The sequence below is a fragment of the Ciconia boyciana genome, chromosome 4, assembly GCF_034638445.1.
Source record: "Ciconia boyciana chromosome 4, ASM3463844v1, whole genome shotgun sequence".
NCBI classification, from domain to species: Eukaryota; Metazoa; Chordata; class Aves; order Ciconiiformes; family Ciconiidae; genus Ciconia; species Ciconia boyciana.
The window spans coordinates 68011861-68033524 of NC_132937.1; the positions used below are offsets into that span (position 1 = coordinate 68011861).

Consider the following 21664-nt stretch of genomic DNA (forward strand, 5'->3'; position numbering starts at 1 on the left):
GATTTTAAATTCTTTTGAAGCACTTAATAAAAATGTAATACTTTGGAAACTTACACAACACATACTACCATCTCCTACTCAAACACAGCAATTTCTTCTACAATCCAACACCGATGCTAAGTTGGTTATTACAAATCAACCTCCTATGTGCTACACCTGTTAAAAAACCCTCTCAATTTCAGTCCCTGGAAGACTATTGTACCTCTGCAAACAGTTGTACAGCAGACGTTGTACAGTCTGAGCTTAGACCTTCTAGTTTGCAGTGTTTGTGATCACTAGAAAGATGGGGAGATAGTAGAGGAGAAGAAAGTACATGACTTAAAAAAGATTGACAATATAGATCATTTTAATCTTTTCTGAGACACATTAAGCAACTACTGAAGCGATTAAATGCTTGGAACAGGCTGAACTTAGATGCAGCAAACTTTCCTGCAATGCACATTTTTTAAGAAAAGGTTAAATGGATGTCCCCAAAGCGTGGATATAGTTGATTCTGCCTGAGAGGCTTAAGCTTTATGATCTCTTGAAGCCCCTTCCAGCCCTAGGTTTCTTTCATTCTATGAACATCTGAAAATCAGGTTTTCAATAAAGGAGCTGGAGAGACATACACCAGGGAGATGTGACATTAAAAGCTTTGGATGTACGAATCAGGCGCATACTCTACCTGCTCCCACCACCAGTATCTTGGGCTCACAGCTACTGACACAGTGCAGGAGAGATCTGGATCGGACATTGAAGTTGAGGAAAGCCACCACACAGCCCAGCTTGGCCAGCCCAAACCACACGTGGATGAAGTCTGGCTCGTTGCCCATCAGCAAGGCCACTGTGTCGCCCTTCTTCAGAGCCCCATGCTGTAGGAAGACCTGTGCTACCCTGTTACTTCTCCTGTCCACATCCTGATAGGTGTGCACCTTCCCTTCGTAGATGAGGAACGGCTTGTGGGGCTGCTTCTCAGCCAGCTTCACAAACTTGTCCAGGACGGTGACAATCCTCCCTTGCAGCCGATACATCTCCACTCTCAGCCCATACATCAATACTTTCAGCAGGTATCTCAGGTCAGCCCAGAAGTAGGGGAAGAGTAGTTTCTGGATGAGGTGCAAGGAGACAATCCCGGCAGCAGCGCCCGGCACCCAGGAGGGTAGCACTGGGAGTGGGTAAAGGCCGTCCCAGCCACTCATTTCCCTACAGCCAGGCGGCTTGACACACCGAGTCGGGACGCGTGGAGCAACCAGGCAGGGTGCGGAGTCTGAAGAGAGAAAGCCGTTAAGGGCTGAGGCTTCTCCTGCCCGCTCCTCCTCCAGAGAGGTGTGCCGCCGCTCTGGAAAGCTCGCACGAACTGCCGGTCAGGCAGCAGCAGAGCAGGGGGAGCCAAGCAGCCGACGCCTACCGCCAGCCGCGCACCTCGGCCCCGCCGCCCGCCTCAGCCCCGGCACGGCCGTCTCCCGGAGCCGCCCGCCCGCCTCAGCCTCCCCCCGCTGCGGCGTGTCCCGCACCTGCGAGACGGCACGCCCCGGCGGGAGAGGCGAGGGCAGGCAGGGCGGGAGTTCTGCCCTCACCACGCACGGCTGAGGGGAGAGCCCTCCCCCCGGGCCTCCGGGACTCACGGACAGCACCGAGCTGCTGGCGGGGCGGCGGCGGCGGCTGCTCCCTGGGCCGGTTGCATAAGGCGCGATCTGCTGCCTCACCCCACCCCCGGCGGCGGGAGCCCGGATCCTGGGTATGGCGGCGGCCGAGCGCAGGAAGCCTCGCCTCGGGGTGGTCCTCGCAGCGGCGGGCAGCGGTACAGCGAGGGCCGGGGCCCCGGTGAGACGCGCTGGGGCGGGCAGGTGCTCCCCGTCGGGCTCTTCTCTCCTTACTTGTAGCGGTTCGGTCCCGGGAAGGCAGTTATCACCGCTGGTCCCTGGGGCTCTGCTCCGCGCTGGGGTGTCGAGCAGGGCTTGGTATCCAGGCCCCGTCACCGCACGGGCCCAGCACAGCCCACTGCCCGCACTCACACCCCACCTGGGCCTCAGGAGCAGTTTTAGACCGGGGAGACCGGCATTGCAACTAGCTTGGGTTTGGGAAATAGTTCGGAACCAGTTCAGTCCACCTGCAAACTGACGGCTGGGCCAGGGCCATGGGTCAGCGTACCATGCGAATGTCTTCTTCATGCTGAAGGGACACCACTGGCAAGAAGCACAGTGCTGATCCCACTGCTGCTGACGTCTGTCACCCCAAGCATTTCAACACACTGATGGCTGCCTGCCATCCGAAGGCATCCACTGCTGTTGCCCTTGGTGAGATGCGTAACATGGTGTTCACGTGTTTTCGTGCAGCTGAGTCTGGAGTTACGTGGACCGAGAGAAGCTGAGGTCATTTTATGAGTGACACATTTTCTGCCCTTGTGTTGGCCACAAACAATTTAAATCCATGACTCTAGTGCATCATGACAAAAAATAAGAAGGTATGTATTTTAAAACTTTCCTAAAGTAAATACATTTTTTTACAGGATATGAATGCACTTTTGAATAATTCTGAATTTTCTAAAGTTGTAAGACTGTAAGTACTTTACACTTAACTTACACTAAACTTAAGCAAGTTTACACTATGAACTCCTCTGTCTGCCTCTTGCCGACATCACACCAGAATAATCTAGCCTCTTGTCATGTTCCACACCCCATCCTATTGTTTGCCTCGTGTACTGGGCTAGTGCTCCAGAGTGTTACTGTAGTATCTGCAAGAATGTACTTCTCATCCATCCAATTGGCACTTGATATTCAAATCTTTTTCCTTCCCAAAATGGTATGTCTTAATTGTGAGATCTGAAAGCTGACAGTGTAGCCCATGTTTCCATTGTCATCTTCAGATAGCAAGCCAGCCTGCTGCATCATTTGTGCACTTTGGAGTCAGTGAGGGATGTCTTCCTTCTCTGGACAAAGAAGAAATTTATATACCAGAGGATACTTCTTCCAGACTTATCTTGAATTTTATGAATAGCATGGAGGGAATCCCCTATCTGAAAGGATATGCTAACCTTCTTGAAACTGTCTAGCACAATTGTTAGTAGAAACCCTGAACAGAGTAGTAAACCCTGCACAGTAAAAGCAACTCGTCACTCAGTTCTTTCTAGAATCCTGCCATACTACATCTAGACATTGTACCACAATTTCTGCTTTGCAGGTCTTCCAGCCACTGCTTGTGCTTCCATGCTCAGAGCGTAACAACCCTGACAGACCTTTGTTTCTCTAAAACACTTACCTGATATCCCATTCATCCAGCCTGTATCTAGCCCATTGGCCATGTCTCCTGTTCTGCTAAACCCCCAGCCATTCTCCTTTGCTACCAGTCTACAGCGTCTTCTCTTTTTTTTTTTCCTTCCTTTTTTCCCCTTCTTTTCTTTTCTCTCCTGCTCTGAATATCAGTCACTCTTTCAGGCTGTAAACCATCCTATACTATACAGCTTTTCTTTCTAGGGCAGAGACAGTTTGCATGTGGCAATTTAAAATGTTTAAATATTGGAAATACATGTGACAGTTACACTTTAAACATTTCATACATTAAGCAAATGGCCTAAATTTGTCCAGAGTCCTCCTTACGAAACTTATAACTTAATTTGAACCATGACATTTTTCCTGCAAAGCTTGCTTCATCTGACTTTGGTGGGTTTCTTAGCTAACCCAGGTCACCTCAGCAAGAAACTCCTCTCAGCTTCTTCCCCTCTTTGCCCAAGTCTTTCTCTTTATGTCTAAGGATCTCCTTAGCCTCTTTTAGAGGCTTGTGACAAAAGCAAGAAAATTGGTATCAGTGAAGTGCAAATGGAAATGTTTATGGGTGAGGAAGCAACAGCTGTAAAAGAGCTGAAAGGATCTGTACTGATAATGAAGAAGTTTCCAGGCAATCAAATTGAGGAATGTATTGTTTCTGGCAAGCCCAGGAGGCCCACACTCTGATTAAACCACAGCACAAATGACTCATTAAGGGACAAACCTGCCCTCTCACCAGAGGAGGTTGACAACAAGGTTGCAGCATATCACATATGCCATTGCTCTCCTGTTACCCAATAGGTGGTAGGAAAACAAGGAACTAATAAAGAACTTAAGAGATGTAATTCAAATGCTGCAAATAAAATCCTTAAATTATTGTGTTATTACAATAAGACTTTTCCCTCCACAGTAAATGTGATACAGATTTCTGTTCTACAAACTCAAAAACTTGTAAGTCTCTCTAAATCACAGTGCACACTGCCTTCCTCAATGTTTGAAAAAATGACTACAGAAGGCTAATAATGGAAACAATAGATCATCGATTTGTCAGGCTTTTTGGCATATGTTCCACATCATGCAGTCGAAGAATTACTTCATTGCCAAGAGAATAGACTTGATTCAACTAGAGCTTTGGAACGTAGATTTTGTACAAATCGCCCACTAACCTTAACAGGAAAAGTTCAATTTACTCTGTTTTTTTCTGCCCTTGAAACTGAGGAACACAAGGAATAATTGAAATTTAGTTCTGGCCATTTGGCTCAAGCCAAAGCTCAGCTTCATGCTCATTTCTTCATGTCATTTGAAAAAAGTCTTTAGCTCTTGCCTTAAAACCCTGGGAATTATGTGAACTGTCTTTCCTGTTGTCCCGTATGCACTGAGAATTGAATGAGAGCATCAGGGAAAAAGGTGGGCTGAGGCAGCAACAAACATGTTGAGAAGTGGCAAGTAACAGCTTCCTACACTGCTTTTCAATACCAAGAATGCTCCTTACTACTGGGACATCTCTCCTTTAGGTCGTTGCATAGTCAAACTATGTTAAACCATGAGTGGTCTTTGTTTGTCAGCTCGTACTGCAGAGGCAATCAGTTTAGCTCAAAACTCTATGGTTTTGACTAAAGTTTATCATCAAGTTTTTAATCTAGGCTAACTCATTTGGCTTTGCTCCAAAGGAATGGAGGAGAACAGACACTTGAAGAGTTGAGTTGTGTTCTCAGCTGGCTCTAGTACGGTTATTTTCTGTTTTACCAGTAAGACTGAGGCCTGATTAGATTAAGAATATACAGACACAGCTTCGTTATATGAGTGCTGTCTAGACATTCATTGGAAACAAATTCAAGCAATTTAAATAGTGCAAAATTAGATTACAAATAGATTTCATGGCTCTTTAAAGGCTATGGTGGCAGTAGGCTGATAATTTTTTATTGATACGGTAGTGTTCCTTACTTGTAAGGTGCAATGGAGGTATCTGTATATGTTGTATCCTATATAGGTGTACACTTACAGGAAGACAGAAGTATTTAGGTTTTCAGCAGGTGAGCATCACTTCTTCCAGAAAGATGTTTTGTGAGGAGATAGAATTTTAGCTTGCTTTTCTTAGTGAAAGTAACTTAATGGGCCAGTTTTAATTTTTTTTTTTTTAATAAATAATAAGTAAATTAAATGCTACAGTAACTTGTGCTTAAAGTAATGTAAAAAAAACACTGTAGAGTTATTTGGTTGACTAGAGTTTGGCATTGTTAACTGCTATGTAGATGTGCGTAAAGAATGAATAAAGGGAAAGACTGTGAGCTTTAAGGAAGATGTATAATTACATGTTGATTTGAAACAAGATAGAGGGAGGTTGAAAGATACTCTTGTTTGCAAGGATTACTTTGAAGAAGGCAGAAAGAAAGCAGAAGGGGAGGCATTCTGCCATGTAGTGCAGACATGACAAGAAATGGGAACAAAAATACTTGAACAGTCAGATCTATGAAAAGCTCTGGGTATACTGATGAGAGTGAAAGGAAAAACCATAGGTGATAGGTAATTGGTAGAGCACGAAAGGAAGATAAATACAGAATGGCCTGTGGATGAGAGAGATGTATTTTAAATATACTGTGCTGTGAGCTGAAAATCAGACAGGCAAGTGAGCAGGACATTGCAATTGCTAGGTGACTAATGACTAGCACATCACCAAAGACATTAGTCATGAGAACAGAGAGGAAGAATTTTGTGCTTTAGATGTTATCAGCGCTGCTAATCCCAAAGAACAGAAATGATGAGCAAGATCCTAACATAAAGACTCTGATACTCTGAAATACTTAGTTTCAAAGGAAAGTTCTGGGTTTGTGATCTCTGAATTCTCCCTGTTCCTCTCAACTGTGCGCAGAAATTATATCAATCCTCTGTACTCATTATCCAGGTTTCTTTGTAAAGTTAACATTAATTTACTTCTTGTCATCCTCCCCAAGGGAGAAAGGAAATTTCTATAGTGTATGAGTTGTTTTCCAGTAATTTTCTCATTTGTTATAAAAATGGATAAGCTGAGGCAAGAAATTTCAGTAGACAATGAAAGTCACAGAATTCAGGTGAAGCAATACTGGAATTGGATTTGAGCCCTGCCCATGCCAGAATTCCTGTGTGATACTGGATTAATCACTTACGCCTTCCCCAAACTGGGTGATTTAGCCAAGCTGTATGCCTAACCTTAAAGACCCTCTTAGACTCTTGATTTGGTGGTTACTCAAACAACTATATATTAAGACATAGGGAGCCATGCTTTGTATGCTGTGCTAAGTGGAATGGTGAAAAATTGAACCCTTAAAAATTACAGACACATTTGACTAATTTTTCTAAGTCAGATTCAGCTCATAGGTATGTGTGAAGTAGATATGTGTCTACATGTGAGCATTGGTTATAATGGGAGTTTGCACTAAAGGAGACTGAGTATGACTAAGGGAATTTAGAGTTGCTTGTCTGACCAAATGCTGATGTCTAATTTGGGATGAGCGGAATTGCTTGCTTGACTATCCTGACAAGGTCTCAACTTAACTGTAACAGCAGGGTAAGAATGCAGCTTATATGCAGGCATTGTCTATACCTTGGGCTTGACTCAGTTGCCCATGACTAGGGATCTAGTGCTATTCTAGATTCCTTGTCAATAAATGCCCGACCTTTAGGTGCCTATGCAGAAGGTGCTGAGCCTTTGAGTCATAGTTGTCAGTCTTATGCATCTCAAGTGGCACTTAAATGCCTCAGTTTAGGTAGCTGGTCTAGCCCCTGAAGTTAGGAGAGCTAAATTCACCATCAATATTTTTGCTTTCTGTAGTTTCATTTTTTTATCCAATGAAGATGTATGCACATTTATTAATATTTTTTAAAGTAAATAGCATAGGATTTGAAAGGATCACAAAGAAATTAATAATTTTATTTCATGTTAACTAGTTAATATCACCAGTGAAGATAAGATTTTCTGCATCATGGGTCAATGAGTGTAACACAAACTACTGAACTGTTGTTAAGTAAATATGAGCTGCCGTGTGCATTGAATAAAGCAATAGTTGTCTGGGAAAAATTGTATGTTATTATAAGATTAAAATTACTAACGTAACACATACTTGCAAGAGGTAAATTCCTATTGTGAAGAAACCTTAATTAAAGCTATTCCAAAGGTTAACTCTAAAAAAGGTCTAAAAATTCTTGTATTTTAAATGTAGTGATATTTATTTTTAAGTAAATAAAATCCCAAAAGTATAGCAAGAAATTTACCCATTAATCAACGTCTTGTTACATGTCATGAGCTGGAATCTATTTTATTCTTGATGTTACATAGAACTCATAAACTCATACCACAGACAAACCACTGAGCCGTGAATTATTTAGTACGCTATAATTATTCTGCTCAATTTCCCTTCAACAGAAAACATTTTGATGCCTGAGAGTATGGTATGACCCAGTAATGAAATATAAAGGAGTTTAGTTTTCTTCTGGTGGAACTTGGAAGAAAAATTTCTTTTTGAAAAATGTGATTAGATAAAACTAAAACATTTCCTTGTAACATCTCAATGTAGCAAGAAAATACATGCAAATTACTGAAATGCTTCTCTAGTGTAAAAAACATGTAGTTTCGATATTATCATTTTGACACATCATGCCTTTTAATATCCAGATAACGCAATACAGTGCTGCATGTATATTTGCATTAACTCTGAACCTGGCTAATATGCCTAAGGGAATTAGCTTGTGCTATTTTAGTAGCATAAGCGTCAACAAAATGAAATACGTCAATTTTTTGGGGAAAAAAAACCAGTTGTTTTAAATAAGGTATGTTATATGTATGAAGGTTTTTTGCCAGGGAAAAATAATAGCATAAATTTTGAAGTGTCAGCTATTTATTTCATTTTTTTATTAGAGTAATCTTAAAGTAGTGACTTTTCTTCCAGAATAGAAGTTTTGAATTTTCTAGCAGAAAAATATGACATAGAAATTCCTAGAAGAAAAGAGTGTCTATGACTTAAAAATAGACAGCTAGCTTTTCAGATTTTCAGAGAATGCTATAAGATGGAAAAGGAAGAAAAAAGCTTCACAATCTGAAGATTATCTTGCCGATTGTCCCCCACTATTGAATTCTTCCTTAGTATCTGCTGAATCCTTTTCTATATTTCAAAAAAATAGAAACATATAGTCTAGAAAATCTATATAAAAATAAACATACCTTGAAAATGCAATTCCCAGTTCTTCACAACTCACTATTCAACTACATACCCATTAAAGTGAAATAATTATATCTAAATAATTGTGTCTATTGATTTCCACAGTTTATCTGTGAAACTTATGTCTAGCAAAGTCTAAAATCTTAACTCTAAAACTAGACAATAAGCAAACCAGGAATGGATGGCTGAGTGGCCAGTCAGCAAGTCATAGCACTGAAACAGCCCCACAAAACTAACTCTTGACTAATAATGTCACATGGAGATTTGGGGAATGAGTGGTGTAGTCATACTAGAGTTATTGCAGGGACCTGAGGAGGTAAAGACTAAAATTGTTGTGGTGGCAGGGGCAGGATATTATGGAAGTTTTTGATCATTGGAAAGCATTTAGGACTCAAGTCCATAGGAAATGAAAAATCTTTTAAATAATATTTTGGAATGCTTCTTTATTCTGTAGTTCTGTGAGGACATTCATTTAAAATACTTATATTACATGAAGTGTCTTGTCTCAAGTAATTCATTACAGCATGTCAACGCTACAGACTTGTGTCAACCTTTCAAGGATGTAGAGAAATGTAATCTCTGGTAGATGTAGTTTTATTAACAGCTTTACTATTAATATAGTAGAAGATAAAAAAAAAAAAAAAGATACTTTATTGCTGTCTGTTTATTTGCTTTGAATAAGCTCTATGGGTAAATCTGTAGTTTTCCCTGAATTCATGAAACCGTGTTCCTACTAGGAGCCAGTTGCCTATATATTATGCCAATGTATTAGTACTCCAGTAAAATTTAGCCATAATCTCCCAGAGAAGCAAATTGAAATATTCAGGTTTTCTCACTCCTTGTACAACTTTGTTGACTGCTGATGGAATAAGCTCACAACAGTGAGTTGTCTGGATCCTGCAAAGATAGAATTGGGGTTCAGTCTCACTGTTACCCAGAAGTGATCTGAATTAAGAATTGATAGCAATCTGCAAATACAGACCCCACTTTTTTCTTTTTTTTTTTTTAATTTATTTGGTTACCAGTTTATACATTTGAGATGAAATATAATAATGATATGGAAGAGTTCCACATTTTACTCTGATAAACTCAAGCCAATGTTTTTGATTTTACTCCTTACACAGCTCCTGCCTTGCTAATCAAGTATAGGAAATGGCACTGACCTGTCAAAGGGACGCTTACCTTACTTGACTCTTGGGGATAGCTAATCATTTGTAGAGAAAGATCAAAAGCACCTCTTACATAAGTCAGATGAAGATTTGCATCTGAATATAAATCCTTTAGAAAGGATATTCTAGTGCAGTCTCAGGTGTAAGGTATGCGAGAAGACTAAGTCTTTAAAGCATGGGGAAGACCCAGACAGGATGTGAACTGAATGGAGAAGGAAACAGACTTCTTCTTAGTATGAAGTGCCATTGTTTTCACATCCTTTAAATAGGTATTTTATTGACCGCTGTCCTGGTTTCAGCTGAGATAGAGTTAATTTTCTTTATAGTGGCTGGTATGGGGCTGTGTTTTGGATTTGTGCTGAGAACAGTGTTGATAATACAGAGATGTTTTAGTTGTTGCTGCACTAGTGAAGGACTTTTCAGCTTCCCGTGCTCTGCCAGGTGCAGGCGGAGCTGGGAGGGGACACAGCCAGGATAGTTGATCCAAACTGACCAAAGGGCTATTCCATACCACTTGACGTCATGCTCAGTATATAAAGCTGGGGAAGAAGAAGGAAGGGGGGGACATTCAGAGTGATGGTGTTTGTCTTCCCAAGTAACCGTTACACGTGATGGAGCCCTGCTTTCCTGGAACACCTGCCTGCCCATAGGAAGTAGTGAATGAATTCCTTGCTTTGCTTTGCTTGCGTGTGTGGCTTTTGCTTTACCTATTAAACTGTTTTTATCTCAACCCTCGAGTTTTCTTACTTTTACTCTTCTGATTCTCTCCCCCATCCCACTGGGGGGGAGTGAACGAGCGGCTGCATGGTGCTTAGTTGCTGGCTGGGGCTAAACCACGACAACCGCTAATTTAACTTGACTTAAGTTATGGGTGATTTGAAAGTACCTAACATATAGGCATTCTACGCCTTAATTTTTGGTTATTCTTGTAATTGTTGTTCTGGACTACAAATGCAGAGCATAGTATCCCAATTCATTTTTTAAGAGAAGTCAAATAATAAAAACATACTTCTGTGTAATCTTATCTTGGCTTGGAATAGGGTAACATAGGAGTCTAGCAGAAAGTCTTCCAGTGATCACCAAGGAAATTTTCTGGCATGGTGGCCTGTGTCAAAACAGCGGGGAGCACACCTGAGGCATGAAGATCTTGAGCAAAACTGCAACAATGAGTAAATACGACAAACTGGCTCTAAGAAATAATCTCTGAGCTAGATGCCTAGCATTTCCATTCTGTTTGCTTCTGCTTTGCTAGGGAGACTGAAGTTAATGTAAAAGAAAATTTAAAAAAAATCTTTCTAATCAGGATGTTTTGAATAGCTACCAGTTGGAAGTATTCAGTCTTTTTATTATCCTGTTGAATTTCTAGGTGAAAGGGCTGCCGGAATCATCCTTCAAAGGATTAGAACAGGGTGTTTGCCTTCTGTGCCTTCAGGCATGCCTAAGATAGTTTTCAACTTGCCTCTGTTTTCTGAGCTTTCATGTTTCCATCACAGAGTTAAACAGTATGCCAGAGAACATCTGTCCCTTATTTGTGCTTTCATTATTTTGTAGTTTGATTGCATTAGAAATTTTACCTGATGACTCTGAAGAGTATTATCGATCGTTACTGTGGCCTCTTGCTAGCAGTACTTCCCTGTACTTGTACTCCCATTTCTGAATCTGTCCCTATGTTTTAAAAAATGGTGTCTTCTATATGGAACACCTCTTTCAGAAATACTTCGTCATCTGGTATAACTGGGCTATATGCTAAAATATTGATTTCTTTAAATTCAGTAGCAAAAACTTTTGCTCATTTTCTTAGTTTTCTCATCACATGCTCCTTTCCTGCTGTATGGAAATGAAGAGGGGAAACAACTCTCTTGAAAGCCCAAGAACCAACTTGAAACGGGTGAGGAAGAAAAGAATTTTAGGTGCTTAAGAGTTACAGGTACTTGTACTTTTCTGCACATATTTGGGCCATTTCTTCTGAATCTTGAAACCACAGTCGTTTTGTGGTGCAAGAAACTCATTCCTCAAGCATCGTCTACCTAGATCCTGGTAAACGCAATTGTAAAGCAAAATGTTCTTGTATTAAGTCTCCTGTATTGAGTTGGTGTGGTTTTTTACAGCTAATAACAGTTTCTGGCACACATGAATTTCAGGCTTGCTTAAAGCAATGTTTGACATGCTCTTTGTGCTCCCCTTTTTTCCTGGTATTCTCCTTTCCCCCTTCACAAGGCAGTTTACTCTGAGAGATGACTGAAGAGAAAACTCCCACTTCATATTACTGTGGTTCCATTTCACATAGTCAGTGTCACCAAGCAGCAACAGCAGGGCTACTCAACAAGCTGGGGGACAAAACAGTTGCTGCAGATGCCCACCACACAGGCAGTAGTACCCTCCCTGACCAGAGGGCAGTCCTGCTGCACCTGAGCACGCCAGCGGCTGGGGTACTTCAACATAGGGACTGTCAGCAGTTCCAGACAAGGCACAGGGACGTGTCAGGTCCAGGGTCCACCAGTGAGTCCAGACAGGAGGTGAGGCCAGAGGTAGGACTAGAGACAAGGATACAGCAAGGTCCATCCACAGAACAGGACAACATAGTTCAGGTAGGAGTGGCTGCCCAAGCCTGAGCTTAAATAGTGCTCTTGGTGCCTTTGGGTGGAGAGGAGGAGATCCCAGGTGACTGGTGGTCAGGGCCATTAAGGCCAGTTAGTGACACTTGCCCACTGTGGCACTGTCTGGGACTTGATTCTCACAGGTTCTAAGAAGCTGCAATGCCCTCTGACTCCAGCTGGAGCCTCATGTCTTTAGCAGTTTTCTGAAAAGTGTTTCTGAAAAAAAAATCTTTTATGTTCAAGTAGCTTATCATATGAAATGTAGATGACATCTGTCATATTCAACCACCTTGGCTGATAAACCTCATGAAGTTAATGAGGAGCACATAAGGTGACTCAATCAGATATTTTAATGTCATTAACGTTGCATTTTTTTGATATAGTCAGTACTACATGCACAGAGAATATTTTTTCTATGTGTCATTTTATGGTGTTTCTAAGCTGTAAGCCATGAACGTTTCAGACAAATTGGCCATTTTCTTAGTTTCTAACTGCCTGGGGTGTGTCTGTGTTATTAAGTGGTTGTCTTAAAAATGAGGAGGTAAATATGTAGGTATCTTCAAATGCTAGCCTGGTAATAAAAGAAAAAAGAAAGTGGTAACAAGGCAAGTATAGACACTTACAAAAAATCAGCATTATGTGAGCAAGTAACTATGCTTTTGTTTCTGAAAGGGATTTTCTTGCCAAAAACTTCAGCTGGATGGAGTTTAATAACTTTTTATATCTATATGAATGATCTTGTTGCAAAATGTAACTTTCATGCCAGGGTGTTGAAAAAGTAATTTTCAAGGATATGTCTGTGTGCAGTGGCCAATTTTTTTTTTTAAGACTTACTGTAATAAACATTAGTAACCTATATTGTACACTAGCCCATTAACCACTTAATAAGTGGCCTGTTGGCTAATCGCAGCTTCATAGTCCTTTCTCAACAGGGTTAACGATCCGCTTAGCATGAGTGTTAGTGGTCACTGAAGTACTAATACATGCTGAGGTAATCCCATTTTGTATTTTCTCAGCTAGCACACTATCCACTCAGGTGCCACTGTGTCGACAGCACTGAAAATTTCTTTAACATGAGGTAGTCAGCTCCACTTACAACTGAAAGCAAAAGGAATTCTGGAAGCTTTCAGAAGGTCAGCTGACCATGCAAAGATGTACAAAGATGATCAGCCAACATGGTCTGACTGGAATAATTTGTGGTTACTATGTCTTCCTACATTTCCATCTGTCTGTAAACCATGATAGCTGAAAAATAACAGCTTGGGGAAATGAGCTTAAGAGTTGCTTTTGCAATTGCTACAGAATGCCAAGGCAGGAGAGTTTGTGCCTGATTAGCTGGTGGAATAAGCGAAGCAGACAATTGCCTAGCTGGAGGAGGAAAAAACACAGACTGCAGAAGAGTTTCACGTTTGCGATAGCAGTGACTGCAGCAGTCTGCCTAGACAACACAGGCTCAGGCATGGCAGTAAGTCACTTCTCTCATGCGCTCTCTTCTTTAAGTAGCTTAGTGAAGATTTCTCACCCCAGTAAAACAGCAAGGGTTGGGGGTTTTTTTGCCTTAGATTTCTTCTGACAATGCGGGCAAGAAAGGATGAAGACCGGCATGGGGGAAGGGGCAGTGGGAAGGATAGAGAGGCCAATGACATGCTGCACTCCTTATTTTGTCCTCTTCCTGTCCCCTGCCCCTCAGCACTACATTACCTTCCAAGGGTTGGGTATATGCTCTTTGCGCTCTCAGAGGTTGAGGAATTGCAGTGGTGGTAAGGAGAGAAGCAACATGCTATAGTTATGTGTCCTGAGACCTGATAGTTACTCTGACTTTCAGTACTAATTATTTGTTTTTCTGAAGTTAAAGTTCAGAAATCTTTGCTATGCCTGTATATTCCAGAAATACAATCTTTATTCCTATCAATTTTTCTGAAGATTTTTAGAGCCTTATTACTCATTTGGGACTCTCACCTTGGAAAGTGATAAAAGTTCCATCTAGAAGTTGATAAAAATCCTTTTCTGAATGACTGTTGAGTGTACTTACGATTTGTGTTTATTTAATAACAAAATTACTTAATTTGCATGCTTTGCAAATGCCATATTCAGAAATTACTGGTAAGTGAAGTATTTTGAGAAAGGCTGCCATAGTCGATTTTTAGTAAAAATTCAAATCATCTTCTTGAATTTTCAAAAACATATCAGAAAAATTATATGAGAGGTATTGCTAAATATAATCTAGGTAAAAGAACAACCTTTAATAGACTACTCTATTAAGGGTTCCACAATCAAGAGTTCTGTTACTTTTAAACTGTTTTTCAACACAAACCAGCATTTTTTTAAAAGTATTGTCAGTTGAAATTGCTAAATACTGCTCTATGTGTAGAAAAGCTGTTTGACAGGGCTGGCAGAAAATAATTAATATAATGACCTGTTGCTACACAATACCTTTTTCCATTCCTCCTCTCACCAGGCAGACTCCAAATATTCATTTACTGTCTCTAACGTTCAGAAGCAGAATATCCCACGTATCATCATCCCTTTCAGCTCTCTCACAAACTCCACTGTAAGGCTGTGTAAGTATCTCTGCCTCTGAAAGTCCTTAATACCTTCACCACATTGCTGTTGCTCTTCTTTCTGAAAAAAAAGGCCCAGGCCTCAAGGCATACTATAGAATGTTTAGGGTTTTTTACAGTGGAAGTGGTACTTGTGTTAAGATTATCTAACTCTGTTAATTTTTACCATGCCCTTGTCAATACCATATATTTCTCATTTTTGGGGGGAGGTGGCTGAGACTCCTAATTTATTGTTATTGACATTTTTCCTCATTATTATTTTCTTATTTTCCTATTTTCTTATTGAGGTAAGTAGATCAATCCTATGCCTTTGGCTTTATTTTTCTTTGTGTCCTGAAGTAAAAGTACAGAGAATTTTGAATAAGGATTCTCTATATTGTAATTCACATAAAATACATATGTGTTGTTAGTATTTATGTGGCAGTGTAGATGTCCATTTAACATAAAGAAAAATGTATGTAAAAAAATAAGCATACATATAGAGTGAGAATAGGTGAAAATTTTATATCACCTACTTTGTACAAGTAAGTAGTAGTATTTTCTTTAAATGTAGGGAGTTTTGGACTGCTAATTCTTGCGATTGCATTTATTATTTATAGTTCAGTTGTGGACTGTAGCATATTATGTGCCTTAGAGCAAGAAGCAGCCAACACTGAAGATTGTTTTAGAACATAATCTAGATTTTTTCAGTGCTTTTACTTCAAGAGCTACAACTGCCACCATATGCAGGAATGAATGAGCCATAAGATGCAGGCAATATAAAAGACAGTACCAGTATCTGTTATTAAATGGGCCCATAACTTTGTATGGCAATTGTTATTATGATAATGGTCAAGACAAAAATTGAAATTAATTTAGTTATTTTGGAAGAATTTCTTAACTTGGCACCAATGTTGCTTTCAGAAAGTCACTGTTTTGGGGAAATTTTATAATTCCTATGTGAAGGATAAATGCATATGTCAACATACCTGTGTAGTAAAAAGTAATAGGAGCTATGTTGTTAAAAGGCTATGAATTACTTTATAAACACTTTGCTTCACTCATTGCTCCAAATTCCAGGGTGATCTAGTTTAAAGACTACTGTATATGTAGGTATTTACAGTACAGCATGCCAACATTGTTTAATTTAGATACATTCCTTCAAGGCTTTTGAAAGAAATCTTTGGTGAGTTATACTGAATTTGATGAAATTCAAGCAAATACTTACGTGTTAAAACAAACACTAAAGCAAGCATTATCCAATAGTAAACATGCTGTGTTATTTAACATATTGTCACACTTTTTCATTTTTGAGAGGTATCAAGAGGTGTCAAGAGAGATTTAAGTCCAGATCCCAAGAAACATGGAACAGTTTAAAACTTACACTTAAGTCTTTTTTGTAAGCACCTTCCCTTCTCCTTGACTTGAGGCCTCTCAGAATTTTGGTCTATCTGTAGGACCTCTGAAGATAGTATAAATATGATCCTTGAATAGAAATCATAGTAAAACAAAGCAATATCATACACTGTGAAAGATTTTTCTTTATGTCCATTTAGGATTAGCCTATCTTTCCTGCAGTTAAGGAAAGATGATCCCTCATCTTATAACTTTTATTTCTCTCTTTTGTCCAATTTCAGTTTGTTTAGGTACAAAACTCTGGTCTTCATGTTGCTTTATTGCATGAGGACTCAATCAACAGCTCAGAATACTTGGACTGAAATTTGCTCACTCCTATTCCTCTCTGCCATGTGTGAAGGATATTAGCATATTTTCAGCAGCTGTGACTTTCCTTTGGTGTTGACTGTCAAAGTTTAATCATGATCCATATGGTAAAACGTGCCTTATTTGTATATTTCAAAACAATTTTTTTGAACAAGATGCAAAGGAACCTTTTAGTTTTTTCTTCTCAATATAAATACATTTCTGCTAATGAGATTTATGTTTTCTTTGAAGCTTGTAAAATGATCTGTATTTGTGTTGCTGTTGACTTAAAGCAGGGTATTTTGTGTAATACGCCAACAGTTACAGAGTTGTCTCATTTGATTTCTGCAAGTGCTCTTTTAATTAAAACGCCTATTTGTAGAAAATGTTGGAAGATGTCAAACTTGTTTGACATGTGTAAAAATTTTATAATTAATCTAGTCCTATCAAAGAAAACAGACAAACAAGTGCTTTTAAGCCTAAGAGAACACTAGCAATGCCAGATAAAACTAGCAATACCATGTAAAACCATTGGGATATTTTAAAATAAACATGTAGAACGTGAATTAGAATGCCATGGAACACTTCAGTTGCTCCTGAACTTTTAATAACATTAGCCTGCTTTCTGCCTGCCTGAGGCTTGGAGCTCCTGTCCTGCCTAATATCTGCACAGGGTGAAAACTTCCCAGGTTTCTGGATGTACGAGGTTTCCAGGTTCCTGTGCTTCTTAGCTGCCAAGACTCCAAAGATTTGTGGCTGGATATTGAAAAACTTCTACTTTTATTTCTTCCAAAAGAGGCAGTGGAAGGGTTGGTTTTCCTTTTTAATGCCTTCCTTCCCTTATGTATTTTCTCCTTGAGTTGGTCTCCCAGGGAATATTTTGAATATTTAACTCGCTTTTCAACTCAAAAAAACAGATTTATTCATAGGTAGGGATGGTTCTTGCGCAAGTTAAATCATGTACAGAAACAGCAGAGTAATTAATCTGTGGTGCTGCACATCAGCCCAGATAGAAGCATTCTCTGGAGGCTGCAGGACTATTATGTGCAGGACCTCAACATGGGCAGGAGCCTTGATGGTAGGAAATGTATTCAGCTGCTCTGTGGAACAGAATGCGGAATCTGATCAGCACTCAAGTGTTGGAAAAAATGATCAGTGACAATAACAAGCTCTAAATCTCAAAAGTATAAATCTCAAAAGTTTCTTGACAAAAATGATGAGGCATGTCTTTGCCAAACAGTTTGCTTACTTACAAATAATAGATGTCTCTTTCTGTCCTTTTTACTGATACATAAGCTTAACACAAGGCAGCATCAAGCCTATTCAAACTTAATCACTTGTAGTAGGTATGTATGGTTCTGTGTAAATACAGCTGTAGCACATATATTCATATATAAACACATTTTCTTCTGAACTTCTTTCCAGAAGTGATTTCTTTCTGCTTCTAGCATGGCAAAAGTATGTAAGTATCACCTGCTTTCATCAGATCTTAAAAAAAGGCAGCATTATCAGCAAATAAAAGTCCTGGTATCCTTGCAGCTAAAAGGATTCCAGGTTTTGAATGAAGAAATTAGTGCCCTCTCTATTTATTGCTGAAACTGTTAATGTGTTAAGGATTTTTTTGTCTTTTATAAGACTTTTTTCCTATTGCCAGAAACATGTTGGTCTGCATATGAAATATTCAGTTCCTCAATTTCTTTAAGGGTCTTCTTATTCTATAGGTCACTGTTGTTTCACACCCATCTGTGACATAGGTTCGTAAATTATATATTTAAAAGCTTTTCTGTACTAAAAATTATTATAATATTTTAAATTAATTTTTATAATGGTGGTTTGACTCTGGTTTAAACACTGAGTTTCAACTGCTGTCATTTGTTTAAGGTTGTTGTACAGTCCCTGGTGGAATTCTTTTATGAAAGTATGTTTCTTAGGTAACATCATTTTCAAAATTGAACGCATGTCTTCCTCCAAGACAAAAGCAAAGTCATCCATACAGGAATTTGAAATAACAAATGAAGAGATGTTACTGATACTGTTTTGAACTGGGTATTTGCTGATATGAGAAAGAAACAATGCAACAAAACAGACAAGATGCTGAAGTCTGATACGATCATGGAAAGTACCTAAGGAGAAACAAAAAACATGAAAGAAAAGTTAACACTGGAAGAGATGACTAAAGGCTTTGAACTGTGAAGCAGATGAAAGTGTATGGAAAAATACCTGACTCTGCCATCTGTTTCTATTCTTACTACAATAACCTTACAGATCTTGAATTTTGGCAGGTCACCTAGACCTTATTGATGCATACAGAGGAGATTACTTTTAGTCCTGAGATAAAACTCCTGTTTTTAAATAAAAATTACAGAGCATAGGGCGGGGAGGGGCCCGAAGAAGTCATCTAGTACATCTTCACTTTAAAAGAAATTCAACTGTAAATAAAGTATTCCTGATATTTATCTCACCAACAGATACGGCTTACGAGAACAACATACACGACCAATCTTTGTGCCCATATGAAGATACGTGATCTCCTTTGAATGCCTGTCATGACTGGATGGCTGCTTTTTTGAGACACAATATGATGTTCTCAAATAAGTCCGAAACAAGTGATTGGAAATACCCTGGCCAGAAGCTCAGGGCACATCTGAGCTAAATTTTTTTTAAAAGCTTTCAAGAACGTGTATTCCATAGCCTCCTCAGCAGCCTACCAGTTTCTATTAGTGTGTGAAAGTGTTTCATAATACCTAGCTGCCTTGTTCTGTTCTCTCACCTTGAAAGTAGTGTTTGGTTCAGTGTTCAGGCATTGAGAGCTCTTCACCCAGAGATACCTTGTGTGCTGCTGCTCTGCTGTTCATGAAAGTGTGTGCTCATTCTCTGGCTTTGCAGGGCCAGGGGAGAATCAAGGGAGCCTCATGTGGAAATGAAGTCCTTTTAAAGAGGACATTTACTTCACTATTCTGTGGATGTCTAATTTAGGTGCAGCTCAAAGCACCCAGGTTTAAAAGCTTGATTATTAGTGGGAAGAGATAGGCACTTTCAGAGGCAGCTTGCATACTTAATTAGGTGGGTGATATGTGCTATTACTGCTAGAGGTCATTAAAATTATCTTTTAGCATTTTTGGTTGTATATTCATGCATTAACGCAAACATAGCTGAATTCCTCTCTCTGTGCTCTGAGCTGTTCTGGAAGCCATGTAACCATGTTAGCCTTGCAGAAGGAAGAAGCTTTCATGCCGGTCAAATTATCTTGGCCCCTGTGCTTTGTACCCAGAGTAATCTCAATGGTTTTGTGGTTGGAGCTTGCTTTACATGGCCTGCTGGAGAATGAATGAACAGCCTTGGTCTGTTTGTACCTACTTTGGAAGACATGTCCTTTGATTTGATCACTCTAACCAATAAACCCTTCTCTTCAAAAAGTTGCTGATTATTTCTTTTCCTTTTTGTGTAGGTACAAATCATTCCTTCTTGCATTTAGTTCTTTACATGTTTTCCATCTTACTGCTTCCCCAGTTTATCAAGAGTATTTTGCAGTCCACTTGTAGCTAAAAACTACAGGTAGCTAAAAAAAGTAGTTAGCTCCATTATTGATGGACAGAAATTTATTAGTATATGTTTTGTTCCTTAAACCAGAGATTAAATTACAATTTTGAACTGAACTGGAAACAAAAGAGATGTCATTTCTTTTCTAGGGCTTTTAGAAAACATTAAGGATAAACACTTTTAGATGGAGGGAGGTGAGACAGAATTTGCTGCCTGTAAATATGTGCAAGTGAATAAGCTACTGACTTTTAAAATTGTGCAGCCAGGGATAGAATTGTTGTCTTGTGCTCTTCATTATTTTAACTTTTTCTGAAGAATGAATGTTGGGAAGGAATTGAATGTAGAGAGGGAAAAGGGTGAGGAAGAAAGGAGGAAGTAACAAGCAGACAGTGTTTGTAATATATTTCTGTAGTAAGAGTAAAGCCAGATAGATGACTAGACTTTTCTCTGAGCTTCTGGGAGCTCTCTAATATTATGCTTATTATTAGAAAATAATTATGTTAAAGCAGTTTTAAAAATTACCAGTGTCTTGGGCTGCATTAGGAGGACTGTTGCTAGCAGGTCAAGGGAGGTGATCCTTCCCTTCTCCTCAGCACTGGTGAGGCCACACCTAGAGTGCTGTGTCCAGTTCTGGGCTTCCCAGTACAAGGAGACATGGGAATACTGGAGAGACTTCAGTACAACATGAAAACAATTATGGGACTGGAGAATCTTTCATATGAGGAAAGGCTGAGTGAGCTGGGACTGTTTAGCCTGGAGAAGAAAAGGCTCAAGGGGGATCTCATAATTGTGTACAAATACCCGAAGGCAGGGTGTAAACAAGGTGGAGCCAGGCTATTTCCAGTGGTGTCCAGTGACAGGACAAGAGGCAATGGGCACAAACTGAAACAAAGGAGGTTCCTCCTGAACATCAGGAAAAAGTTTTAACATCAGGAAAAATTTTTTACTGTGAGAGTGACTGAGCACTGGTGCACGTTGCCCAGAGATGTGTGGAGTCTCCTTCCTTTGAGATAGTCAAAAGCCATCTGGGCAGCTGGCTCTAGGCATCTCTGCTGGCGTAGAGGGGTTGGACCAAAAGACCTCCACAGATCCCTTCCAACCTCAACCATTCTGTGATTAAAAATCTGACTACTGCTGTTTTGTAAAATTCTGTGCGTTGAAATACTAGAGAAGAAAGCAAGTACCAGTAATGTTCAGAAATGCTACCATCTTGTGGTGCCTGAAATGACCAAATATACCGATAGCACTCTTACAGTCTGCTCTTCACCCACATAGTATATAATTACATGTGGGGGAATTACATGCCTGCTAAAACAAGCTTTCAAATTAGTTTTGTGATTCCTTAGTACTATTCTTTGAGCAGATTAGGTTGTTTTGGTTTTGAAATGAAATACCTTTTAATTACTTTGCAACAAATTATTGTAAAATATTATAAATGATCTATGGCTTAGTGGCATATAAAGCATTTGTTTATGAAACAAAAGGCTGTTTTGAAGGGTTTTACGACCCTCAGAAAGACCCTCAAAGCAGAATAAAAAGATTCTTTGCTGTGGAGAGGTTACAATTGATGTGCTCCTTTTAAGGTTATAGGGTAATATGAATGTGGGACTTAGTAGCAGCTTATGTCTTTCATAATGATTGGTAAAGACCTTGTCCCCATTGATTTTATACTTCCACTAGCAT

The 21664-nt window shown here is 39.6% G+C and overlaps 1 protein-coding gene and 1 long non-coding RNA gene across 3 annotated transcripts in view; one reads left to right on the forward strand and one right to left on the reverse strand.

The window, feature by feature from the left end:
• The window catches only part of SLC27A6 (solute carrier family 27 member 6), a 40428-nt gene extending 38725 nt beyond the window's left edge, over positions 1 to 1703 (reverse strand). The window contains exon 1 of the mRNA XM_072858882.1: positions 665 to 1703. Coding sequence (XP_072714983.1) covers positions 665 to 1178 — 514 coding nt within the window. The 5' untranslated portion in view covers positions 1179 to 1703. The remainder of the gene's footprint in view (positions 1 to 664) is intronic.
• On the forward strand, positions 1364 to 19725 carry LOC140650509 (uncharacterized). Of its 2 annotated transcripts, none has more exons than XR_012042023.1 (5): positions 1364 to 1717; positions 2316 to 2443; positions 13503 to 13665; positions 14659 to 14761; positions 18910 to 19725. It is a non-coding gene; the product is annotated as an uncharacterized lncRNA (long non-coding RNA). The 2 variants fall into 2 exon arrangements; XR_012042024.1 differs by lacking the exon at positions 18910 to 19725 and adding an exon at positions 18373 to 18430.
• Positions 19726 to 21664: the final 1939 nt, after the last annotated feature.